This window comes from Capricornis sumatraensis, chromosome 11 (assembly GCF_032405125.1).
Source record: "Capricornis sumatraensis isolate serow.1 chromosome 11, serow.2, whole genome shotgun sequence".
In the NCBI taxonomy this organism is placed as follows: domain Eukaryota; kingdom Metazoa; phylum Chordata; class Mammalia; order Artiodactyla; family Bovidae; genus Capricornis; species Capricornis sumatraensis.
In genome coordinates, this window is record NC_091079.1 from 56,747,276 (window position 1) to 56,775,106 (window position 27,831).

Consider the following 27,831-nt stretch of genomic DNA (forward strand, 5'->3'; position numbering starts at 1 on the left):
CCAGAGAAAGGAAAGACGGAGCTGTCATCACTGTGTGTGTGCACATGCTTAGCTGCTTCCAACTCTTCTGCAGCCCCATGGACTGAACACTGGAGTGGGCTGCCATTTCTTCCTCCAGGGGATCTTCCTGATCCAGGGATTGAACCCATGTCTCTTTTGTTACCTGAACTGGCAGGCAAATTCTTGACCACCAGAGACACCTGGGAAGCCCTAGGTGGTATCATGGAACATTATTAACACAAAACGAACCTCTAGCACTCTCTTGGTTTGGATCCTCAGCTGAACACAAGCGCTCTTCTCGGGATTCCTAACTCACTCTCTGTTCTCTGTCCTCCCTACTGCACACAGGGAACATGCCTACTGATGTCCTTCTACAGGTAAACCCTGGACGATAAGGCTGGGGCCTGAAATTATACACTGCAGAATTTCCACATTTTTAATTATTAAGACATGTATCTTCATGTAGGTCATGTGCTTCTTTTCCTTATTTTGCATACTTACTTTTTGTAATAAAGGTCACATTTTAACATAGTTTTAAAAACACTTCAAAATATAACTATAAATTAAATCAGGAAAATAGCTGAAACATGTATGTTAATTAGTTACTAGTGTGTGTGTGCTCAGTTGTGTCCAACTCTTTGCAATCCCATGGACTATAGCCCACCAGGCTCCTCTCTCTGTCCATGGGATTTCCCAGGCAAGAGTGGCCTGCCATTTCCTTTTCCAGGGGATCTATCTGACAGGAATGAATCCATGTCTTCCGCATTGGCAGGTGGATTCTTCACCACTAAGCCACCTGGGAAGCCTATAATTAGCCATCAATACATTATTTAAAAGAACTTTTTCTTGAATCCTTGGCTTACTTCACTGGATTTATAAAGGTATGAGCAGAAGAGGTGGCAAGAATACGCAGAAGAACTGTACAAAAAAGATCTTCACAACCCCAATAATCATGATGGTGTGATCACTCATCTAGAGCCAGACATCTGGGAATATGAAGTGGGCCTTAAAAAGCATCACTACGAACAAAGCTAGTGGAGGTGATGGAATTCCAGTTGAGCTATTTCAAATCCTGAAAGATGATGCTGTCAAAGTGCTGCACTCAAAATGCCAGCAAATTTGGAAAATTCAGCAGTGTCCACAGGACTGGAAAAGGTCAGTTTTCATTCCAATCCCAAAGAAAGGGAATGCCAAAGAATGTTCAAACTACCACACAATTGCACTCATCTCACATGCTAGTAAAGTAATGCTCAAAATTCTCCAAGCCAGGCTTCCACAATACGTGAACCATTAACTTTCTGATGTTCAAGCTGGTTTTAGAAAAGGCAGAGGAACCAGAGATCAAATTGCCAACATCCACTGGATCATCGAAAAAGCAAGTGAGTTCCAGAAAAACATCATTTTTCTGCTTTATTGACTATGCCAAAGCCTTTGACTGTGTGGATCACAATCAACTGTGGAAAATTCTGAAAGAGATAGGAATACCAGACCACCTGACCTGCCTCTTGAGAAACCTATATGCAGGTCAGGAAGCAACAGTTAGAACTGGACATGGAACAACAGACTGGTTCCAAATAGGGAAAGAAATGTGTCAAGGCTGTATATTGTCACCCTGCTTATTTAACTTCTATGCAGAGTACATCATGAGAAATGCTGGGCTGGAAAAAGCACAAGCTGGAATCAAGATTGCTGGGAGAAATATCAATAACCTCAGATATGCAGATGACACCACCTTTATGGCAGAAAGTGAAGAGGAGCTAAAGAGCCTCTTGATGAAAGTGAAAGAGGAGAGCGAAAAAGTTGGCCTAAAGCTCAACATTCAGAAAACGAAGATCATGGCATCTGGTCCCACCACTTCATGGGAAATAGATGGGGAAACAGCGGAAGCAGTGTCAGACTTTATTTCTTTTGGGCTCCATAATCACTGCAGATGGTGACTGCAGCGATGAAATTGAGAGACACTTACTCCTTGGAAGGAAAGTTATGACCAACCTAGACAGCATATTCAAAAGCAGAGACATTACTTTGCCAACAAAGGTCCGTCTAGTCAAGGTTATGGTTTTTCCAGTGGTCATGTATGGATGTGAGAGTTGGACTGTGAAGAAGGCTGAGCACTGAAGAATTGATGCTTTTGAACTGTGGTGTTGGAGAAGACTCTTGAGAGTCCCTTGGACTGCAAGGAGATCCAACCAGTCCAACCTAAAGGAGATCAGTCCTGGGTGTTCTTTGGAAGGACTGATGCTAAAGCTGAAACTCCAATACTTTGGCCACCTCATGTGAAGAGTTGACTCACTGGAACAGACCCTGATGCTGGGAGGGATTGGGGGCAGGAGGAGAAGGGGACGACAGAGGATGAGATGGCTGGATGGCATCACCGATTCGATGGACATGAGTTTGAGTGAATTCCGGGAGTTAGTGATGGACAGGCAGGCCTGGAGTGGTGCGATTCATGAGGTCGCAAACAGTCAGACACGACTGAGTGACTGAACTGAAGCAGATTTATTTTTCTGTTTGAGTATTTCATAAAACTTAGTTTTCCCAGCTGATAATTATAAGTAAATCTATAGACAAAAGTCATGTTTCAGACAGGGAAAAAATGAAAGATGCCTTTTTCTAAGCATCTGGCAAAGAAAATCACGGATACTAATTTCATTCTCTTCTGTGGACTTAGTTAAAGACACCAGGCGGCATTTAAAGTTAATGAGTTAATGAGATCTATGACTAGGTTACAGCTAATCATCTAGATATTTTGATGACTAGTCTCTTAATAGAATAAACATATGAGTGAAATCAGTCAGACAAAGGAGAAATATCATATGAAATATCATATATGTGGAATCTAAGAAGAAATGATACAACTGAATGTATTTACAGAACAGAGAGACTTACAGACAGAAAAATGAACTTATGGTTGCCAGGGGGAAGGTGGGGTCAGGGACCTTGGGAAGGTCATGTGCACACTGCTATATGTAAGATGGATAACCAACAAAGACCTATTGTCTAGCACATGGAACTCTGCTCAATGCTAGTTGCCATCCTCGGATGGGAGTGGGGTTTGGGGGAGAATGGATACATGTCTATGTATGGCTGCTTCCCTTCACTGTTCTCCTGAAACTACCGCAACATTGTTAACTGATTATACCCCAATACAAAATGTTTTTGGTGTAAAAAAAAAAAAAATTAAAATAAAAAACAAAACAGATTTGCTAATTTGATTTCTGACAGAGGAATTATGCAAATAGAGATGTTAGCTATAACCATAACCAAATCTTGTTCAGTATCTTATCTTAGTATAATTCCCTGCTTCCCAAACGCGGGTCACTATTTCCGACACTTCCTAATAAATTTTTCTACCTCCGGAGACCCCCTATTCATTTTCCTAATGACTTTGTTACAAATGACAACGCAATCTTTGATTTTCACGCTGTCGTTTCCTTGGAAGCTCTTAAATGCACAAGGCTTCAAAGTGCCATTCTTAGAGAAATCTCATCTCTCTGTTTCGTTCCTCCTTGAATGTCCATAAATTGAAAGCTCCTCCCCGAAGTGTCTCCATCATCGTTCATGGTCTTCTTGTGCTCTAACTCTGTTCAGATCCTCAGAGCCTGAACTGCCTTCTACAACCACTTGTATACATGATGAGTCCTCCTCTATAAATTTCAAGGACCCAGTCCTTTATGCCTGTACTGACTTATTCATGTCCTGATGGTCCCGTCCCAACTTCTGAGGCTTGCAATCCACGCTGTGCATGGCAGCTAGAATCACTCTCCTCACATGTTGTCTTGCTCATGTTACTAACTTCCTCAGAACTCTGAAACACTTTCCACTTGTGTGTTGCGTAACACCTGATTAGTGCTTTCAGGCTCCTTTAACAGGCAGCACTCCCCCCTTATCTAATTGCTCTCCTTTCTCTCCCACCATGACTCAGCTGTGCTCTACACCACTGCAAAGCAAAACACTTAGATTAAAGATGTCACAGGGTGGTGAGAGATACAGAAGGGGCTTGAGTGCATTTTTTTGTACAAACATTTGTAAGATTTCTCAAAAGGAGATGAAGCTCTGGAGTCTGAATCTGATAGCAGGGATCTATCCAGTAGTTCCAGCCTCCTACTTTCCTAGTGTTTTTATTTTTTTCTACAAATCGGCAGCATTCATTTTTGAGGAATTTCGGGCAACACCATGACTGCCCTCCCCAAATTTACTAACTTTCTGGATCACTGCTTCTGGCAGTAGGATGAGGGTGAAAGTGATGCATCTGCCCGTGAAAGAGCCTTGTTACAGGTTTTATTGACAATGGAACTCGTTAGGGGACATGAACACAGAACATTAGATGATTAATAAAGCTATGAAAGATTACTCCAGCAAGCCACAGGGCAGAACTGCATGCAGATAATGAACACTGGTGATCCTCACTGCCTTTAAGCAGTTCTTCTTTTTCTTCAGGCTGTGAATCATCAGATATGCTTTTCTTTTTCCAACTGGCAAAAATCTGTTTGCCTCTGTGACAAATCATGCCTTTGTGTCTCTTTATTTATTTATTTTTTGTGTCCCTTTAAAATGTTGCTCAGGGCTTCTCTGTGGTTCAGTGGTGAAGAATCTGCCTGCAGTGCAGAGATGTGGGTTTGATCCCTGGGTCTGGAAGATCCCCGGAGAAAGGAATGGCAACCCATTCCAGTATTCTCGCCTGGAGAATCCCATGGACAGAGGAGCCTGGTGGGCTACAGTCCATGGGGTCGCAGAAGAGTCGGACGTGACTTAGTGACTAAACAGCAACAATGATATGTTGCTCAAGGATCAAATCCCTTATGAAATCACGCCAGACCAGTTCCATCTGGCACCAGACACACCAGTTATACTAAGAATCCCTACCTCTTCATTCAAGCTGCCTAATTTCTCCCCCTTTTCTCCTTACTGGGCCTTCTTTTAGGGCCAGCATTCCTATACATACATATTTACAGACACTCTATGGGGGATGTCTAAGATTTGTTTTCTTTATTTTGTTGGCTGATGCCTATACTTCCCTGGAAATATCTTTAAAGTCTTATTGGGCACTGAATACAGCAGCAGCCCTGTACGATTACAAATACAGCAAAAGGGAAAACCTTTAACCAAACTCTTCTTCCCCTTGTTTTCATTTATAGAGCTAAACATTACTGACTGCTCACTTTAAAACCACATTTTAATAATTTCAACGAGTTGAAGGTTATTCTAATTTAGTGAGGAGTAAGAAGGATGGCTTCCCTGGTAGCTCCGGTAGTAAAGAATCTACCTGCAATGAGAGTGCCCCAGGTTTGACCCTGGGAGCTCCCCTGGAGAAGGGAATGGCTACCCACTCCAGTATTCTTGCCTGGAGAATTCCATGAACAGAGGAGACTGGTGGGCTACTGTCCATAGGGTTGCAAAGAGTTGGACAGGACTGAGTGAATGTTTCAGTTTCAAGAGCAGCATAATTTTGAAAAGTGCTTTCACTGTCAAATTTATACAGTAACATTAAAACAATAACAACAAAATACTACTAGGATATGAGGCCAAGTAAAAAGTCTTTGCGACGGCTTTATGAACAGTCAATTTATTTCCTTTCGATACCTGTAAGACTAACCATTTGGAGATTTTAATCTACTTCAAAACCTGTATGGAATGGAGGCAGAGTGCTAACAGCTGACTGAACGAATTACTCTATGCTCTTATTTAACTGTTTCCTATGAGTACAGGTTACCTCCCATCAACTCTAAGCTTGTGTGTGCGGCAGCGGGAGGGAAGGGTTAGACTCACATTTCCTCTTCCCCTTCAGGGCCAGTGCAGCTAAATGTGTGAGCATCTAACATACCTCAGACATGACTGAGGTTCACTGGTATGCTAAGGGTGCTTCAAAACAGCTTCAATTTTGGTTAGACACTCCTCACTACAATTTTCTTTCTAACAGTTTACACAGTTATGCATTTCCCCTTGCAATCCATCATCTTCTGATTGAGGACAAGTCTGGAGTCGGAGAAGTAGAATGTCACTGACGTTTCACTAGGTTTACTCACGGACAGGGTTCTCTAAGAAGCACTGTTGGCAGAGTGATGGGAAATCAAGGTTCAAAAACAGGCAAAGGGAACTTCCCTGGTGGTCCAGTGGTTAAGAATTCCCCTGAAATGCAGGAGACATGGGTTCAATCCCTGGCCTGGGAAGATCCCACACGCTGAGGGGCCACTAAGCCCACGTGCCACAACTACCAAAGCCCCGGTAGACTAGAACCATGGAGCCGCAACGAGAAGGCACCACAACGAGAAGCCTCTGCCTCCCACAACTAGAGAAAGCCCACACACAGCACCAAAGACCCAGAGCAGCAGCGCCCCGCCCCCCAAAAGAGCTGCCCTTTATTTAAAACAAAACAAAACAAAAACAGGCCAAGCAGGTGAATTCACTCAATGGTGGAGACCCAGACTGGGGTGTTCTGTGACGGTCTCTTCCCACTTTCTCACTCCCATTGTATTGGTAAGAACGAGAGACCTGGAAAGATTACTTGTTCACTGTTTGAAATAAATCACCCATGTTCTGGGAATGAAGGAACCTTTCTGCTAACATGATTCAGGGGCGTTAGAGCATCAGACACACGTCTTAGGCCTGCCTCTGCCTTTCAGCCCCCACTTCCAGTTCACCCACTTCTCATTTTATCCCTTGCTTCGCTACTACCCCCACCCTTGACTGAGTTTCTGTCATCGCCGCAGACCACGCCTCCAGTCTTCACCCTACTTAAATCCATCTCAAAGGCAGAGGGCTCCCTGCTCGAATTCCTTCAAAGACTCCCCAAGGCCAACCGTTGAAAACTCAGCTCCCAAAACTTCACGACCTCGTTCCTGTGACATCTCAATGTAGCACATGTGAGCAGGCTTGAGGATAACCTGGGAAGTCTGTGAAAGGCAGATCTCTGGGCTTCACCCAAAGGTGTGATAATTCAGTACCAGGTGCAAGACTCAGGGTTTTTCAGCAGCCCTTGGGGTCTGCCCTGTGGTGGATGGAGCACACCGGGGGGAGCACTGCCCCTCCATCCCGCTGCCTGGAGGAACTCACCCTGGGCACGTTCCCTACACTCTGTCTTCCCCAAGATGCTCCAGGCAAAAGGAGCTTGCCAGCACCTGCTTCCTGCCTCATCTCCACAGCGCACGCTCAGACCCACTCCCTGAAGGCCCCACGTGTATTTGGTGTTCTTCCTCTTTTTCCATGTTTTTCTCAGAATGTATGATGTTATACTGACATTAGCTGTTTATTCTTGTCTCTGACACAAGATTTGTGGCTGCTGAATGAATAATATCTGTTAAATGAAACAGTGGCAAAATGCAGTACATGTCTCTGTGTTAAGTAGCTAAGTAGTATCTGACTCTGACCCTCTGGTCTGTAGCCCGCCAGGTTCCTCTGTCCATCTCCAGGCAAGAATACTGGAGTGGGTTGCCATTTTGTTCTCCAGAGGTTTTTCTGACCCAGGGATTGAACCTGCATCTCCTGCACTGGCAGGCAAGGTTCTTTACCACTGAGCCATCAGGGAAGACCAAAATGCAGTTCAGTTCAGTCGCTCAGTCGTGTCTGACTCTTTGTGACCCCATGGACTGCAGCACGCCAGGCCTCCCTGTCCATCACCAACTCCCAGAGTTTACTCAAACTCATGTCCATTGAGTCGGTGATGCCATCCAACAATCTCAGCCTCTGTCATCCCCTTCTCCTCCCACCTTCAATCTTTCCCAGCATCAGGGTCTTTCAATGAGTCAGTTCTTCACATCAGTGGCCAAAGTATTGGAGTTTCAGCTTCAGCATCAGTCCTTCCAATGAATATTCAGGACAGATTTCCTTTAGGATGGACTGGTTGGATCTCCTTGCTGTCCAAGGGACTCTCAAGAGTCTTCTCCAACACCACAGTTCAAAAGCATCAATTCTTTGGTGCTCAGCTTTCTTTATAGTCCAACTCTCATATCCACACGTGACTACTGGAAAAACCAAAGCTTTGACTAGATGGATCTTTGTTGGCAAAGTAATGTCTCTTCTTTTCAATATACTTTTCAATATGACTAGGTTGGTCATAGCTTTTCTTCCAAGGAGCAAGAGTCTTTTAATTTCATGGCTGCAGTCACCATCTGCAGTGATTTATATGATGACATAGTTTTGCTTCCAAACAGATCTTCCTTTAAGAGCCTATAGAGAGGATGTGGGGTAAAGAAAAAATCCCACCCCAATTCTCAAAGTCCAGTGGAGGCTAAAGCCCTGGGTTCTGATGGTGACGCTGCCTGGGATCCTCCCTTGCTAGGATGTCTCCTGGCCTTGTGACCTTCCTATGCCTTGGTTTTCCACATGCTCAGTGTTGCCATGTGGATGAGAGGAGACGACTGATGACAAGGTCATGGCACGGGTCCAGGCTCCAAGTAACTACTCAAGACACACCTGTTTGCATTTGGCCAAAAGGTAGCACCCCAACTGCTATCCTCACACCAAAAAGGGAAGGGCGTTTGCAGTGATGCGTGATATATATGGGGGAACCACTAAGGAGTATCTATACTACTTCCATATCTGGAAACACTGCCAAAAAATTCACTAACTGCTCAACAGCTACCTTTGGTGTCTCTGAATCCATATGCTGCTCATGAGATTTCTGCTACTGTCAAATTCATACCATATAGACTCTAGGAAGAACTTTTAATTCAAATTAAAAAGTGATTTAAATTAAAATCCAGGCAAGAATACTAGAGTAGGTTGCCATTTTTTTTCTCCAGGAGATCTTCCCAACCCAGGGATCAAAGTCGCATCTCCTGTGTTGGCAGGTGGGTTCTTTACCACTAGCACCGCCTGGAAAGCCCCACTAAATATTTAAACATTCTGATACTTTTTGAAGAATGCGTGGTCATCTTCCCTTCAGCACAATACAATTCTTACATACTCTCGCATATATACTGCCGGTATTCCTGCTGTCATGTAAGATTACATGTTTGGAGAGACATTTGATCAAATTTTTCTAACTTACTCTAGGCCTGCTACGGATCTTGAGGGCGATCACAAAAGACAAACAGGGGCTAGGCAAAGGAAAGGGGCCTGGGCGGGAAGGCATGCCAGGCAGACAAGAGTCGCCTGTGCAAAGAGCATAGGAAATTGTCTACCATAAGTGGCTCAGGCTGGGCTAAGTGCTTCTGGTGGGGCCCTCCAAGTTGCAGCCCTGCCTTGCTCCCAGCTCTTGTCTTGGTGCAGGGAACCTGCCAGTTTCCCTGATCTTCACGACACATTTTGTTTCTCACTTATCTCTCTATTCCTAGGGCCTAGTGCCATGCCTGGACAGAGCTGGCACCAAGTAAATGTTTGCCAAATGACGTTTCCGTAGCATAATAATTTTTGAGAATGATATTTTGTTCCCATGTGTTGCCAAGACAGAAACAGGCCAACAGATCTTGCTCACTGGGTAGGTCCCTTGAGCACAAATCTTAGAAAGCATAATTTCTCAAACTCAGGAACAGACATTTTGATACCTGCATTGCATTAAGGCAAAAGGCTCCCAAACACTTAATGTGTGAACTGCTTTACCGCTATGTCTTAAAAAAGAATTGTGTCTAGTATCATGTACAAGGAATTCTTTTGTGGTAGGCCTCATCAACGTCTTTGCTCTTCAGGGCTAGTGTCTTGAGTTCTCCACATACAGTACAAACCTTTCTGAGTTCCAGGCCCATGTACCCTTTTGTCTTTGGCACCAGCAACTCAAAACTCAAGAAGTTAAAAACAATTCCAATTCTTCCTCCTCTCTAAATCTGTACTTTCCTCCCTGGTCCCTGTCTCCATAAACTGGACCGGCATCCATCTGGTTGGCCACACCAGAAACTTGAGTCACTGACTCGTCCTTTTCTGTTCTCTGCACCATCAACCAAACATCAGGTGCTCCTGAGTCAGCCTGGGAGGCTTCCGCCCGTACACTCACCTCTTCCCATCTTCACTGCCACGGCTCAGCTCAGCCCGCGGGCGCTTACCAGGATTACTAGTTAGCCGATTACTACTTAATCTGTCTCCAGTCTTATTTCCTGCCCCTTCCATCCTTCAATCTCTACACCACCTCCAAGCAGAGTGATCTTTCTAGAATTTGATCATGTAATTCTTTTGCCTGAAACTATCAATAGCTCTCTCCTGTCTTCAGGATAAGGTCCAAATTTCTCCTTAAAAGTCAGGGAGCCCTTGCTTACTTCTCCACTTCATCTCTCAACACCCTCCACCTAGTACCCTCTTTTCCAGCCTTACCAAACATTTTACAGCACCCCCAATACACTGTGCCACCATCCTTTTGCACTATCTGCCATGTTCTTCTGTAAAATGTCTACACACCCTTTAGTTCCCAGCTGGATACCACCTGCAGAATCTCGCCTCCAGCCCCAACCTATGATTAAGCTCCTCCTCAATGGACATGGGTTTGGGTGGACTCTGGCAGTTGGTGATGGACAATGAGGCCTGGCGTGCTACGGTTCATGGGGTCACAAAGAGTCAGACACGACTGAGCAACTGAACTGAACTGATGTACTACCTGGACTTCCCTGGTGGCTCAGATGGTAAAGAATCTGCCTGCAATGTGGGAGATCTGGGTCCAATCCCTGGGTTGGGAAGATCCCCTGGAGAAGGGAATGGCAACCCATACCAGTATTCTTGCCTGGAGAACCCCGTGGACAGAGGAGCCTGGCAGGCTACAGTCCATGAGGTTGCAGAAGAGTTGAACACAACTGAGTGACTCTCTCCCTCTCTCTCTCTCACACACACACACACACGCTAACTAAACTCATAGCAAGGTGCGAATCATCTGATAGGTAACTGCTTTTTAAAATCTATACCAACCAGATACTATGACTGAATTAGGCCCTAATCATAATTTTATATTTACACAGTAAGAAATCAGTGAATATTACAAAGAGCAATCAGAATTAGTATTTCACTGAGATAAGAACCTTATAAAATGGGTTGGTAACCAAGCATCTGGGCTTCTCAAGTGGCTCAGTGGTAAAGAATCTCCCTGCAATGGAGGAAACACAGGAGACATGGATTCAATCCCTGAGTTGGGAAAATCCACGGGAGGATGAAATGGCAACCCACTCCAGTATTCTTGCTGGGAAAATCACATGGACAGAGGAGTATAGTCCATGGGGTCTCAAAGAATTGGACGCAACTGAGCAACTGAACATGCACGCACACACAAAACCAAGTATCTCTTCTGGGACTCTAGGCCAGACTGTTAACATGTTAACTGACAATAGATTGGGGTTAGAGGTTACTCTTTCAGGGTATTTGCATGTTTTACAAGGTAACTTGTCAGTCCATAGCTCAACTGACTCCGAAATCACTGGGATGAGCTGGAGGAGGTGGGAACAAGTGACCATGGCTGGTGGAGGGTGGATGAAGCTCCACCGTCTGACATTCCACCATCCTCACTCTTGAATCCTAAAACCAAGCTCCTATAGGATTTTTCATCATGTTTTGACTAGGAGGCTCCACCCCCATGAATCGCAAACCTTTCCCCTAACAGATGGAAGTAAATAGATGAAATCTTGAAATACTAATTCCAAAAAGCTTCCTCACCAATATTAAAAAAATGAAGCTGACAGAGATATCCAGACTAAGCGACTAAGATAAAAATTTGATTGACCTGATATTGTAAAGAGGCTTTCCAGTGGCACTAGTGGTAAAGAATCTGTCTGCCAAGGCAGAAGTTGTAAGAGATGTAGGTTTGATCCCTGGGTTGGGAAGATCCCCTAGAGTAGGAAGTGACAACCTGCTTCAGTATTATTACTTGGAAAATTCCATGGGCAGAGAAGCCTGGTGGCCTCATATGGTCCATGGGGTCAAAAAGAGTTGGACACAAATGAACAAAATTAACAAAAATTTTACTTCAAGTTTTTAAAAAACAACAACAAAAAATATAACAAATGATGTGTTATCTCTAGCATAACTGATTGTTTTAAAAATACTAGAAAGTGGATTAATTGTATTTTACTTGGCTTGAATAAGTTTCTTTGGGTGCACAGGGAAATTCTAAGAAGATTTGACTTCAAAAGGCTGTACTACTTTCAAGGCAATCTTGATTCCTCACACCTTAATTAAATTTCTGATAAAGCAGCTTATTCTGAGTTGAGCATATTATATGAATAAATATGAAACACCAACCGAAACAGAAGGGCAAAATTATTAAAAGCTGATTTGGTTGTAGTCTCAAGAGGCCATTGGACTAAAGCTGAGTGACTTACATAAATACCTTTGGCATTTGTTGGATCCTGTTCCTAAACACAATGTTCATATTTCATCTATAATAAGAAAAGCATCTCAAAGATTTGCAAGGCACTGGTCTTGCAAGCGTCCAGTTTGGTGTCTTGAGTAAAGTGAGATTGGCAGAGTCAGCTTAATCCATGATGGAAAGTTGTGAGCAGGGTGCTGGGGCCGCCTGGCAGCTGCGGCTCCCAGGCGTCTGCCCGCTAGGTTAGCATGTGCACAGAACTGCCACTGGCCCCCTAAACAGAGCTTCTCCAGGGCAAAGCGCAGGTTCACACAGAGCCCACGCGCTGGAACTCAAATGCAATCACACTCCAGTCTTACGGTAAACACTATAGCAGGGTGGTTTCCATTACAACCAAGTGGTACTAAAAATTATCTGCTGCCTTCATTTTTCATATTGACTGGATCAGTCAAGTGTCATATTTCACAGTTCACTGAGATGGAAGCTGCTGAAATCTGGACTGTCTGCAGCAAACTCAGATTTCGGCAGTTAAAACCAGGCCAACACGTGTCCCCAAAACCTAGCTTCTCATCACTCTGGATTGTTTTTTTCCCTCCGGTCCTCATAGCCGGTTTTCACCAAATAGGTCTCTGCAGAGTTGGCTGTCACCTCACGGCCCACTCCCTCCACGCGTGGCACCCTTCTCCTCACCCTCCCTGCTCAGTCACAGTGGAGAGCCGTGCCTACACCATTCAGGGTTTCAAAAGGAATGTTTCTAATGGCTCTAGAGTGTGGCTAACTGTGCAGTCATCCCAGGATGACAGACCAAGACCGAGTTTCATTAAATCGGAATTACTTGGACCTACCTGTTAATCATGAAAACTCAGGCTTACCTCAATGCCCCAGGGTTTCTGAATGGGCCTGGCACTGGTAGGGCTGGATGCAGAATTTCTTAAAGAAAGATCTTTAGAAATGAGATGACCTAAGAACACTTTACAAGGTGCGGGTAACAGTGTGTTCCAATGTCGCGTGTAATGACCTGTAAGCCACCAAGTTACGTAAGGTCAGAGCTGAAGGAAAGGAGCAGGCGTGGGCCTGCTCTGGGTCCCTGAGTTTGGCCTCTAGATAAGCATTATAGCCGGGCTCGGCCCTCTGTCCGTGGGCACAACAGGGCTGACACCGAGGTCATCTTTGTGGTTTCAGCTGTCTCTTGGCACACTGCAGAATTCTCAGTGACTGCTTGGGCCCCTTAAGAAGTCCTCGGCCTTGTGATAGGAAGAAGTCGCCTTTCAACAGCCTGGAGAACAACGTGAGGAAATCAGAGCAGGCACCTCACTTGCTCCCACGGGAAATGGGCCATCTTTGGTAAAAAGGAGAAACAAGTATTTAAAACTTTTCAAATGGGCAATCCAGGGACTTCCCTGGTGGCTCGGTGGCTAAGACTTGGAGCTGCCAAGTCAGGGGATGGGGTTCCCTCCCTGGCCAGGGAACCCGCTCCCACACGCCGCAACTAAGAGTTAACACGCCACAGCTAAGGCCTGGTACAGCCAAGTAAAAAAAATTAAAATAAAAATAACCCTTTTATGTGCAATACGAAACCATAACACACACTAAGGGTAATGATGACCTACATGAATATACCCTAACAGTATGAAGTCCTTGCCCTCTCGTCTTCAGGACAGGACCCCGGTCTAGCCTGGCTTCATAGAAACATGTGTCATTTCTCTGTTCAATTTCTCTTCAGTCTCAAAAAATCTGATCTCCTGTTGACAGTATGCTGACTCCAAACCGACTGAGGCTTCTGGGAAAGGGGTGGGTGTGGAGACAGACACACACACATGCAAACGTTTGCACACAGGTGGTCAAGCTCGGTAAACTCGATTCCTTCCCTTTTGCTTAGCCGTATTTCTGCTTCCCAAGCCTTCCTTCCCTTCCTCCTTCTCAGTCTCCTATCAACCTTCCCTTTTGGGAATGGCACCCGAAAGGGCAACACACTTTCTAAAATGTTAACTACACATAGTGATATACAGGTTAAAGTCCCATGACACCCATTCTCTCATTTGACCCTTAAAATGACCCTCCCATACAGAAAAAGTCAAGCATCAATCCCCACTCATAGTAATTTTTCTGCACCTCAGGGCCTGAGTGTTTTAATCAAGCCTCTGAAATTTGTTTGTACGGGGCTGGTGAGAGCAGGTGGACAAAGGGTGACAGACAGCAAAAGCAGATATAGAAGAACACAAGAGACACAACTAAAGAAAATGCCAATTCTCTCCCCTGTTGTAAGTTCCCATATTTTAGGTGACTTTCCCACAAATTACTTTTTTAAACAGACTTTTCATTAAAATGACTTAGAAATTCAGCTTCCAATGGAAAAATCACTTTTCGCTAATGTGAAAATTAACCAGAGCACCCATAGAAGAAACAAAAAAAATTCATGGAAAAGGTAACCTAAAACTGTTTGTAAAGATATGATATGGCCGCTAATATTACTGAAAATACATAAATACAGAAGATAAACTATAATATTATCAATTTTCAAAAAAGAAATAGAATCCTGTTGTTCAACAGAATTTAAGAATCTCAAACTCCTTGCCCTTCAATCACTTGGCAGAAATTGAGCTTTTCCCTATAATTAGTGGCAATAAGTTTAATCTGGATCCATAATGTGCACTGACTCACGGCTGACTTTGGGTTTTAATTACTAATAAGCGAAGCAAGAATCCAGTTGAGTGATCTCGTGAGAGACTGTTCCGCTGATTTCGTATTCACTTATTCAAATGAATACAAAAAATGACCCCAAAATCGCTGGACAAGAAAAACTTTCAAAAGGAAACAGCTGAATATTTAGCAAACTTAGATTTCTAAAAGACAACAATAAGCTCTTACGTTCTGCCTCACCACAAGTTTTGGTGATGTCAACTATGAAGGATAAGCCAACATTATTGCAGTTAGTAAAAGCTGACTTTCTGGAAATTTCTCATCTGTTTAGGTAAGTGCTCACAGGTATTCCTGACCAGCTCATACCGATGAAAAAAGAAGTTAACAGTACAGCTTAACCAGGAGCTCATATTCCCTGGCTATGCTTTAGTTTTGACACTTTAATGATGTTGACCTAATTAGGGGAAAGGGCAGCTGTAACACACACCTTTGCATTTTTTGCACTTCCTTTATTCCCAGATTATACGATGACGAATTGTGAGAAGCAGGTTTCCTGCCTGAGAACTGCGGTTTCAAAACGTCCGGCAAAACGGAATTAGAAGCACTGGCAGCGTTCAAACCCAAAGCAGTGAGGATTTAATTCACTCATTCATCAAATATTTACTAGAGCTCTTATAAAAGTGCCCTGATCTAAACTAGCTGCTGGGAATTACAGATCTGAGCCCAGCTGCCCTCAGGGTCTGGCTCTCCAGTCCAGTTGGGAGAAAAATACATCGCAAATATACTGAAACGCAATGACAATGCAGACTGATTGCGGGGGTTGGGGGAGGTCCTGGTCTGAGGCGGATGCAGTGGGGTGGGAGGGGGCGGGGGTAGGGAGACCCTCTGTGGAGTGGTTTTAGGTCTAAACCAGAGTGGGGAGCAGCCCGAGCGGCTGGCCAGGGGAGCTGAGCAGGGGCACCAGGCATGGGGAGGGATGAGCAAAGACTTTCCTGAAGGAAAACTGTCGCAGCTGAGTCATCCTGGGCAATGAGGAAAGAGTGACATGAAATTGTAAGGTATCTTTCTTCTAAAAGAAAAGTATGGGAAATAGATTTTTCCTATAGGGTTAAAACAAAAATACTATGTCATTTTAATATGTAAGTTCGAAACTGGCAAGTAGAGACTCTAATCTCTGGTTCTGCAAATGGCCACAGCAAGCTCAGCAGACCCCTGGATCCTGAGGTCATCTGTGTGCTGTCTGACTGCTTCCACACACACCCCGCCCCAAAGTGACAAGCACAGCAGGACTGGGCAGGGGACAGTACATGGTCAAGGTGCTGCCATTACCACCAGAAGGGGCACTGATGGTTGGGGAGAGGTTGAGAACAGATGGTCCCACCCCACTAACCGGACTGTCCCATCAGTGACACTTCAGAGCGGTCCTGGGGGCCTCCCAGCCCACTGCCCAACTAGCTGCAGTGAGACTGGCCACAGAGTCCGTGGGTTAGGGACACTCCCACTCAGCTCCATCCTCCCTTAGTTTTCTTTCTTCTGATCTGCCACAATCAGACTACATAAACACCTAAGGTTCTCAACTGCTTTAGGCCTTTTCATCACAGCTCTTCCACCCTTATAGCAGATAACTACTCTAAGGGGCTTCCCTGATGGCTCAGTGGTAAAGAATCCAGCTGCCAATGCAGGAGACGCGGGTTTGATCCCGGGGTCGGTAAATCCCCCAGACAATGAAATGACAGCTCACTCCAGTATTCCTGCCTGGGAAATCCCATGGACAGAGGAGCCTGACAGGCTACAGTCCATGGGGTCACCAAAGAGTCGACAAAACTTAGTGACTAAATGACAACAACTTCCTCTAAGTCCCAGATGCTACAAAGCTGTTTTTTTTTTGGTCTATGATGCTGCTGCTGCTAACTCGCTTCAGTCGTGTCCAACTCTGTGCGACCCCATAGATGGCAGCCCACCAGGCTCCCCCGTCCCTGGGATTCTCCCCCCTTCCTAAATTATCTGTTCGTTTCCACAGAAGTGTGGCTCTCCAAGGGTCACTTATTTGCTCTCTTTCAACCAAATGCCTCACGTTAAAATTCTTCCTTAAAATATTTTTCTTGAGGGACAGTCATTTGAATGTCTCTCTTAAGGAATTACTGAAGTCAAGAGTTAGTGGAGTCAAAAAATGACCAAATGAGAGAAGTAAATGATATGACAGGGAGAACAAGGTGATCCCAAGCAGTGACTCAGGCTCTGCCTCCAGAAACGAGGAGCTTGAGATGCACAGGGCTGCTCGCCTTCCTCCTGAACATTTCTTTAAACTCAGGGTTGAAACACTATCTTAATTCCATGTGATGATTCCTACCCTCAGGACCAAGACAAGTGGGGAGCAAAACATTCTGTTACATCTTATAAACATGGTACTTTTCGAATTAGAACAGAAAAGTTACAGGAGCCCATTATTAGCATCCCTTAAAGTTCTAACTCTAAATGCTAACCTTCAAGGCAACTCAGTATCTACAGACGGTTGCATCATTTCTGTCATCTCCTACCTCTTAGGTAATCCTCATATCCCCTGATCTAGAAGAAATCAACAGGGGTCCATAAGAAGACTTCAGAAATAAGCTTCATGTGTTTCCTAGGACGATGCACCACTGCCTCTTCTAAGAAGTAAAGACCCAGAGATTTACCACGCTTTCCTGAATCTTTGGACTGAAGTTGGTTGGTACCATGTCTCCTGATTTTCCTGAGCCGCCATTACTGGTGAGTACAGTTGTTTTCCCTCAAAGGCTTTGCTTCAAGCTAAAATAAGGTGATGGTACAAAGGTGGACCCATTTCCTTGGGATTTCAGAAACAAGCAACAATCTCTATAGCACAAGAAATAACAGCCATACAACAAGAATTAACACTACCAGTCAGGCAAACTGAAGTGGTCAGTAACTAGTAACACATCATCTCCCTTTGCTGCTAATAGTGAACCAGCGATTTCAACAGTGGCCGCTGCCAGGAGTCTTCCTTTCCAGCTCTTATTCTGCCATCACTGGGGCAGAAAAAGGGGCAGGGAGAGGGGAAGAGTGTCTTTATGGTCTTAAACCTCTGATTATTTTTTAAAGACAAAAACACATTATGTAAATAACAACTGCTAGAGAGGCCAGGAAGGACTGAGCAAGTTGCAAGTCTCTGTATCTGGAGAAGTCATTAAGGCAGAATCTGGAAAGAGACTAAAAACAGTGAAAGTAAAATATAAAAGGTTAACAAGGTAGTAAACTTTTTTTTTTGCCTATTGTGTCATTGAAAGAGTATTTTTTTTTTATTGTAGTCAGAATACTTAACATGAAATCTACCCTATTAAACATTAAGCGCCCAATACTTAAATTGTAAAGACTCTCCCTGCAACGCAGGAGACCTGGATTCAATCCCTGGGTTGGGAAGATCTGCTGGAGAAGGGAATGGTTACCCACTCCAGTATTATTGCCTGGAGAAATTCCATGGACAGAGGAGCCTGGTGGGCTACAGTCCATGGGGTCACAAAAAGTTGGGCACAACTTAGTGACTAACACTTTCACTTATTTTTTACAGTATTATCTCCAGGCACAATGTGGTAGAAAGCTCTAGGACTTATTTTTGCTTAACATGAAACTTTATACCTTGGAACAACACCTTGCAAATGCTCCTTCAGCCCCTGGCAACCACCTTTTCATTGTTTCTACGTGTTGGACCATTACAGATCCTTCCTATAAGTAGAATTATGCAATATATTTGTTCTGTGATGGACTTACGTCACTTAGCAAAATGAACTGAGCATTTTTTAAAAAGCCAAGTGAAATCTTAAGAAGTAGTTAACTAGCTAAGTTAACTAGCTAGTTAGTACAAGGTCTTAAGATGTTCGTTGATTATAAACTATTATAACACAATACTCGCAGACTATGTGACACCCTCCTCCCCCAAAGGCTTTTGACAGAGAGACTGTGGCTAGCTAGGACTTGGATAAGAGTTTTATGAAACTGTTATAATCAGAGATCTTTGCATCACAACCTTTCATTATGTAGGTTCCTCCAATTTTAACTAATCATAAAAGTCAATAATTAAAGCAAGCATAAGAAAGTCATTTGCTAGAATGTCCCGCATAGGTTCATTTTTCACCTGCCAAGATTGAATTACCTCTTGCATATCAGTAGGTGACAATAAAAGGGAAGAAGCCAAGAGTGCATTTCAAATTAGAGAATAAGAACTAACAAAGAGTATCTCACTAGCTCTAAAAGTTAGCTGAGGGCCACGAAGGCTAGCAAGGTTACATGTGCCAAGTAGCCTATTGACAAGCAATGTAAAAAACAAGTCAATGCAATGACTGATCACAGAAAACCATCATCTAAAATAAACGATGCTCAGCAGAGGAGAGAGGAAAGACCCTTCCTCAAAGTCTGTGCCTATTAACAGGCAAAATTAACTTTAAAACACGGTCAGTTTGGGATAGAGATGTGTATCTTGAGTACTTTTATATCTAAAAATATTGCAAAACACAAGATGGCCTCCAGTTTCCAGTGTGTCAGACACTTAAAAGTAAACAGTAGCCATAAAGCAGGAGCATTTTTTAAAAGGAAACTTCAGATGTCTGGAAATATTAAGTTGAACAATATGAAATGGCCATTTTTGTATATTAAGTCTGAACATCAGAAATTTCACGTGATTCCGCCAAAGAAAAGGCAGGGCTTATTAATTTAATGTTAAGAATTAAAGTTTGAAGACATGCTACGAGTCTTTGGTTTCATAAGGTTTACTTCAGTGGGAGAATATTACTAAAGCAAGAAAAGGATTTTCAATATTCTGTGCTAAAAGTATATCTCAAATCACACAGAACTGGGGCCAGTCAGTATTTGCTTAGATAAACCTAAGAATAAAGTTTTCCATGTATAACCAGTCCTTTTTCATTTTTGTCTAACATGTCATCCATCCCTAATAAAATTTTCTATTCCCAATTGATTTCTCCATCCTCCTGGCTGAATGCTTGAATCCAGCTATTAAAGGTAAAACTTTAGGCGCATGGACCTTCTGTGCCCACATACACCCCACTTCTCAATCTATTATTCACTGCTTTCTCCTGCTCACTCCAGCCCTTCTCTACCACTCTTTCTTTCAAACTTGGCACATTCACAGTCCCATCTGTCCGTGTCAGGCTCTCCCCACCCCCTTCCTTTTAATACACCCAGTGATCTAATCTTTCTTGCCTAGAATGGGGGGGATTCTGCTGAGCCCCAATCCCTCTGCCTTTCCCATGCAGGTGAGTTTTGCTGTTCAAAGAATGCTTGACGGATTTTGTCATATACCTCTCCATTTCTGCCTTATTTAGACCTTGATCACTTGCTCAAAACCAATTTCACCTAGAAGGCATCACTAAACAGAATGTGAATGTTATAAATGAGGATGATTTTCTAGGGAGGAGTTGTACACACCTGCAACTTTGATGTTAGAATAAAAAGGTGCACCTATACTGGGTAGGTTTCCATGTGGATGGATATTTTCTTCCCAGCACACGATGTACCATGTTCTCTCTGGAAGTATTTCAGGGGTACTTTTTTGTTTTGTCTTTTTTAAAAAAGATAACTTTCTGGACTCTGGAAAATGTACATAGGCACTGAGTGAACTCCATCATGTTTAGTATTAAGGAAGTAATTTTAAGAGGAAGGGGACCACAATGCGCCTTTAACACTTTTTCAGGATGGAGAGTTTCCTAAGAGTTTCAGGTACATTTCTGCCTCATTCTATCGGGCTGAATCCTTTTCCACTTCTGGTTCTGGAACCTATGCCGCCAAAGGACTGACACACACAGATTATCTGATATTCTACCGTTTCCAGAGACCCGGGCAGTACCACCCCTTCGGCGTTTACATACCTGGAGTTTGCTATTTCCACTTTGGTTCTTGCCATGGCGGCTGCCCGTTGTGCGCCTTCGATCGCTCTGTCCACCTTCTCCCTAGTTTTTGTATTTCTTATTGGTATCAGCTGCTTCCTTATTCCACGGACCAGAATATTATTTTTGTATTTTCCCTCTTCCTTGGAGCCGTCAGGAAAGACAGTGCAGCCGTAGCCGTGCCTCTTGTTATTTGCCCACTCGCCTTCGTACTTCATACCGTTGGAACGCTCGCTGATGCCAAAGCCCGTGCGCTTGTCGTTCTTCCACTCGCCCATGTAGGTCTCCGTGGTGGTGGCGTCCACGTGATCTTCCACGGGGCAGAAGTCACAGTCGACGTCGCCAAAGCTGATGGTGGAGTTGGCGTCGCTGGAGCTGATCCGGCTCATGGCCGCGTCGCTGCGGACCGAGCTGCGCTTGCTGGAGATGGACGACTTGGACTCGGACTTGCGCAGTTTCATGCTTCCCAGGAGGGAGCCTCGGCGGAAGAGGCCGCCCTTCTTCTTGCCAGAGAGCTCGGCGTCGGCGTGAAAGTTGAGCACGAAGCCGCCGCGGGTGCCGGCCGGGCTGTCGGCGGCGGCCGCGGCGTCATGGAGCACGCTGCCATTGCTCTGCTCGCTGCGCAGCGAGGCCAGCGACGTGCGCAGCGGCGAGCGGATCACCGTGGCCATGCCGTAGGGCACGCTCTGGCGCACGCCGTAGCCGTGCCGCATGCCGCCGGCCCACTGGCCTTGGTAGGTACCTTCGAGAGAGCGCAAGAGAGCACAGCGTGAGTCCGGGGGCCGCAGATAGGCCGATGGGGGCGTGGGTGCGCACATGGAGAGCCCTGCGCAGGCCGGGAACTCAAGGCCCAAGCCGGCTACACTGCCTAGTCAACTTTAGGCCATGCTTCGGAAATTCCCTTTGTGAATCCCCACCCTGAAGTGTTGTGTCTAGGCCGTTTCTGTAATTGTATGTCAGCTTTGGGGATATAGATGTATCCCCAAACGAGTGTGCTGCTTACCTTTGGTAAAACTGAGAGGAAGCCAGAGGAAAATTAACACTCTTAACCCTATGGAATTCATCTCAGAGCAAAGGTGTGCCTGACAGTGCCCATTAAAACTTTGTTGACACCATTTTCTCAGTGAATATTATGCCTTCTCAGGAATAGGATAACCTCGAATCTAAATCTACATAGGTTTTTCCAATAGGTGTGGTTTTTTTTGCCTTTCACTGAAAACATTTTACAAAGCACTGACTTCTAATACAAGAGAGTGATCATTAGAAAACTTTTCTCCCCTGAAATTAACACATCAAAACCCCCTCTGAGGAAGGCAGTGCAATAGCAGACGAAGAAATGAGCTCTATTTGCGAGCTGTAGTTTTACTAATTTAACTGAAAAATGAGACTTCAGGTCTGGCAGTTTGACATTCCAACAAGCTCAAAGACCTAAAATTATTAGTGATCTGAATGCTTGGAACATGAGTTGTCAAACAAGTTTTCTTACATTTTCTTTCTACCACATTCATCATGTTCTTTTAGGACAGGGAAAACTATTTAACATTCAGGATTATTATTTAGTTTTGGGTGATCCTTTTTAAGCTGAGAGGGATTTGACAAATAGAATATATATTCTGAATAGAGTGAACCATTATAAAAAAATGGGCAATTTAACATTTTGTACTTCCAAGTGAAAAGGTCAAAATCTGTCCCATATTTGCTAAATTTCTGCTTTCTTCTGGTCATTCTCCTCATGGTTTCCCTAGCTTCTGCCACTGTACTGTGAACCACATCCTAAACTGGAAACATTCTGAGGGCAGGCATTACTTCATAGGAGAACACAAAATTTCCACACTCCTCGCTGTGTGTCCTCTGGTATGTAGATGTTTGATGACTTTATAATAAACAGCTGTGGTGGCTTAAAAGCATGCACTATTTACCTTTGGGAAAACTAAGATAAGGTCAGAGGAAAACTTCCACTCTTAACATTATGGAATTCATCTCAGAAGAAAGGTGTGTTTGACAGCGTATATGAAAACTTTGTCATCACCAGATCATTTTTTCAATGAATAGTATGCCTTCTCAGGAATATGATAATCTCTAGTTTAAAGCATTTGTTTTCAGAAGTTTTTCTATTAAGTAAATTAGCAAAGACATTTAAAAATTAACCTGGAGCAACTTCCTAAATCATCTTAGGAGGAACTGGATGTTAAGATTAGGAACTTAGAATTTTCTCTTCTAAATTGAGTCCATTTCCTTTTAATTAAAGGCAAATTTTATATTAAACTAGCCCTCCAAAGAAGTTATATGAAAATTTTAAGACGTAATTACTTCTGAATTCTTTCTAACTCACAAATAATATAGAAAGTAAATCGTAACTGTTTTGACTTCTTTCAGTTTCTGGTTATATAGAGTTACTTTGCAGTATACTTTTCATTTCAGATTGCCATGAAAAAATTTCCATTGAATGGCATACATTTACTTTTAAAATACTGAGAAGTGCTGCTTACTGATTATTTCATGCACTTAAAAGTTAAAGCCATAGTGGCTCCCAAGTCAAAAGTTTTGACTAATTGCAAGACTACCATCTCCCTCTGTTCATTCTGACATATTTTTGGTATATAAATAGACAGTAGCAGGGTGACAGTGACATATTGGGTTGGTCAAAAAGTTCATTGAGGTTCTTCCCTTATATATCTGACAAAAAGCCCAAACAAACTTTTTGGCCAATCCAATACAAAGGGGGTCTGGTACTGTGAATGTCATACTCTGAATAGGTCTTAACATCTTAACCTGACATCTCAGAACTTCTGAGGAGGTGGGTGGGCCATGACTTTCCCAAAAGGATAAACCCCAAAGGATAAGACACTCAAATACAACATTTCAGATGAAGAAGCTTTGTACTCAGTATTAGCCATCTCCAAACACCACCACTGTAACCCAGAAGGAAACTGAAATTACTAGAAAATTGCAACTGACTTTCCCTTTGCCTAGATAGATAAAAATTCAAGTTCTAAGATAAAAGTTATACAACCTGACTTATATGCACTAAAACAAACCACCTTATTTTAAAATATTTTGTTTAAATAAACAAGGAACACTATAATCATTCTTTTCTAACTCTTCTACAAGTTAATTTTGCTAGAACAACTTCCAAACATACTGTTTGATATCAAGTACTTACACTTTTAAAACACAACCACACTATCTTAGGAAATGTTTAACACTGAGGGGAAATTAACAACTAGTTTCCTTAATCTGCTATCTCCAAAATAAGACTAGTATTTAGAATTTCCAAAGACACATTGCTTGAAAATCTAAGTGGTTTAAGGCAACAGCAATAACTAGAAAGTTTAAGTTGTTGCTTGACTGTAGCAGCAGAGAAGGCAGAACAATGGCATTGCCTATATTCCCATCTTACCCTGTTGAGGAACACTGCATGGAAGAATTCCTCCATAGAATTGCTAGAAACTAATTTACAGTCAAAGTGTTAGTGATTCATCTGAAATTTAAAGTAGGTTTAGTTTAGTCAATGAACTTAAGTGGGGGAAAAGGGCCTCTTTTTCCTTACGAAGCAGGTGCGTTCCACCTGCTCCCTGCTGCTCAAAGTTCTAATTAGTTCCTCTCAGTTTCTTACATATGGATGCATAGTTCATAAGTTTAAAAAATATTTTTACGGGTGTTCTATGACTTTTCATCTGGGAGCTGATTTTCTAGATACAGCCATTTTCACTAAATAAGTTTGTAGTGGAAGACTTCCAATTCAGAGAGAATTCCAGTCAAATTTAGATTTAATGTGCCAAATTTAAATCTACATGCTATGAATGAAAATGTGCATGGACAGGAATGCATATAATTAACACAACAATGTATCTTTCTAGATATATTCTAATAGTTTCATGACAGGTGAAAAAAGGAACCACAGCAGGATCCGAATTTTTACTGAATATTCTGGGCACCTAGACTTGGATTTTGGGAGCACTGTACTAACTATTCTTACTTAATATTCAAGGGGTTCTATTTCAACAACACTTCATACTCAAATCACTAGTAAAATAAACTGAGTGATAGTTGTCAATGGAATTACAACTTCCTTCCTTCTGAGTTTAACGTCACCACAAAATACATGCAATCAGATTTTCTTAAGTCTGACAGAGGCTGCTAGGGATGGACTTGTGGTGGTGCAAGGGCAAGAAGTAAAGCTTGTGGAAGTGATCTGTCTTATTGTGGCCAAAATCTTTGCAGGAAATAAGTTATAGCAATACACTTCCACTTAGAACCCCATTTTATGATTCAGGACTTTCTAATTAACTGATTGACATATGAAAGAAATTAACAGTAAGAATTCAATAATGATTTTTAGGAGTCTCCCTCTGCCCCTTTCCTAATTGGTAGCATATTAGATTGTTTGTTTGTTTTGGTAGAAAAAGAAAACCGCAGTCCTGTGGTAATGCCAAATTTTGAGGTTTTTAAAAAATTCTTTTAAAAGTTAGTTTTAAAACAGGAGGCCAATTATCCATAGTCACCCTAGACACTTATTTGAGCTTCGGCAATACATAAACAGAGGACCTTTACTGTGCTATATATATATATTTTTATTGCTAGGTATAATGAATACTCTAAACCAAGAGATTTTGTTTAATGAGTAGTAACTTTAAAAGAAGACATTTATTTTTAGCCTTCCAAATACTGAAGTAAAAGAACTATCCACCACCTTCTTGAAAGGTTGTAAAATAATGCACACGTCTGAAAGATAAGATTTGCATTCCACTTTTGAGCATGGAATTTAGTTATATTGTAGACCGGGGCCTCTGATAAAATCCAGTCACAAGCTAACACATTTATATGGGTGTAAACTAAGGTGCTCTGTGCCCACTGAGAACATTTAAGGGCCCTAATTAACTATTGTGGAACTTGAAACTCACACAGCCCATACACAATTATTAGAGACAGCACCCCCCTCCACTTTTAATCCATGAGAACTATATCCGTTATTTATACTGTAGGACGAAAAGATATCCTTTTTAGCCAATCCTACCATGCTGCCGGTTTGTATTTGAAACACGGCCCAAGTGTTCTGAGTAAGTGAAGTGTACAAATTGTATAAGCTTTTATATAAGCAGTTGCCTGACTGGGCTGGACAAACTTTCAATTGGGCCCCTTTAATATCCTCCAACTCTGGGCTGCAGAATTCCGAAATGTGACAACCCTTTTCAATTATGATTATTATCAGAAACTGTGTTTTGCCAAAGCATAAGCCATTCGTCCTTCTCGGTTTATTACACAAGCAAATTCATCAGGTTTTGACACCTGTATCAATAATATATACTTTTCCTGGTTGGGGGAAAAAAGGGGGAGGGCTATGCTCTATTATATACAAATTTCTTTTGCAAAAATTAGTAAATATTAAAATTAGGTGAATTTTGCTTACAGCCAGCATACGGTTTTACATCGCACACCTTAGGGCAAACTGGCGATTCCCTACTGCTATTCTCAGGAGTGAAGTAGCTGTTAATTTAGCTGTTATAGGAATACACCTTTCAATTGTATTTTTTAAAACATAGACTTCCCTGTTCGTTTGTAAAATGTTTTCCTGGTAATTTTCCCAGATATCTCCAGATCAACAATGACTACCTTCTTTTGATAGAAAACCGATACTTTAAGAAAGCGAAGGAAAACCAGAAAGAAAACCCCGCATTCTTTGAACCCCACCTGCATCAGGTGGACTCTCCACTCCCAAAACTACGATTACTTTCCAAATGCACTTCCGATAAGGAACAATTCCCCAACATCCCAGTTCTGGGGTTCTGACTTCTATCTTTAGGCCACTAGAGGACCAGAGGCGAAATACGACTCCACGTGAAACCAATCCCGGGAGCTGTGCGCCGCGACCGCCAGCCTCCAAGCCCAGGGCGCTCGCTCTCACTCCACGGGAGTGGCGATTTCAAACCCGGCCGGGAGAGGGAGGGATCAGGAACGTAATGTGACGGGTTCAAGTGACAGCGTCCTCTTCCCAGTCCAGCCCTCCCGGGCACGCTCCCTCCCGGTGGCAGCGCGGCGCTGGCGCCGGCCAGGTGTCTTCACGCCTTGTTCCCCCGGGTGTGGACACACCGCCCGCCCCCAGAACCGAGTCAGATCCAACCCCCGCGCACCCGCCACGTCCTACCGCCCCCTCCCGGGGAGAGTGGCCGCGGGAGGAGGGTGGGAGGCTCCCCCAGGTGTTTTGGCGGGTTTCGGGACACGTGCGCCTTGCGTCCTCCCGGCGGCCCCGCAGTCAGGGGCAAAGCCCTCCCCCAGAGCCCAGCTCGCGGGGCAGCCGAGCCGCCAGCGACGCAGCTCACCTCCGTCCCCGTAGGTCTCCACGCCGTACCCGTCCTGCAGCCCGTTACTCCAGGTCCCCTCGTAGCGGGCGGGGGTGCACAGGCTCTGCCGGACCCCGTAGCGCCCCTTGAAGCCATGTGACCACTCCCCCCGGTACATCCACTTGCCCTTCGTCTCCACCCCCAGCCCGTGCCGCTTGCCCTGCGCCCAGTAGCCCTGGTAGGTGTTGCCGCTGGGCCAGGTGTAGCCTCCGACCACCTCGAAGCCGTGCGACCAGGAGCCCGAGTACTCGCCCTGGCCCTTGGGCCCCGTGCAGATGCCATGCCCGTGCGCCTTGCCCTCCTCCCAGCCGCCGCAGTAGGTGCCGCCATCGTCGAAGTCGAACCTTCCGCCCGTCATTCGGGGGGCAGCCCCGGCGCGCTCCCCGCGGGGGCACGGACGCGGGCAGAGCTGGGCACGGCAGGGTGTAGCTCGGGGGTGGGGGCCCTGCGGGCGAGCTCACGACAGCGCCCCGGGCAGCTCGTGCCGCCGCTCGGCTCCAGTCCGACGCCGCCCCCGTCCTCCCCTCTTCTTTCGTCGCCGCCACCGCCGCCTTTCTCCTCCAACTCCTCCTCCTTCGCCGCCGCCGCCGCCGCCCGGGGCCAGCGCCGCGCGCGAGAGGACAGCCCGGGCTACGGAGCGGACCTTCAGCTGCTCCTGCCCGCCCACGTGAGCCGGGCGCCGCCCCGTGCCCGCCCCTCTTCCCCTCCCCAGGCGCCGAGGCCCGGCCCTGCGGCGCTC

At 44.3% G+C, this 27,831-nt stretch overlaps 1 protein-coding gene across 1 annotated transcript in view; it reads right to left on the reverse strand.

Moving 5' to 3' along the window:
* JPH1 (junctophilin 1) overlaps nt 1-27,450 on the reverse strand; it is an 84,974-nt gene extending 57,524 nt beyond the window's left edge. The window contains exons 1-2 of the mRNA XM_068983957.1: nt 27,072-27,450; nt 20,734-21,493 (exon numbers count right to left, since the gene is read on the reverse strand). Of these exons, the coding sequence (XP_068840058.1) occupies nt 20,734-21,493; nt 27,072-27,450 (1,139 nt within the window). The remainder of the gene's footprint in view (nt 1-20,733; nt 21,494-27,071) is intronic.
* Nucleotides 27,451-27,831: the final 381 nt, after the last annotated feature.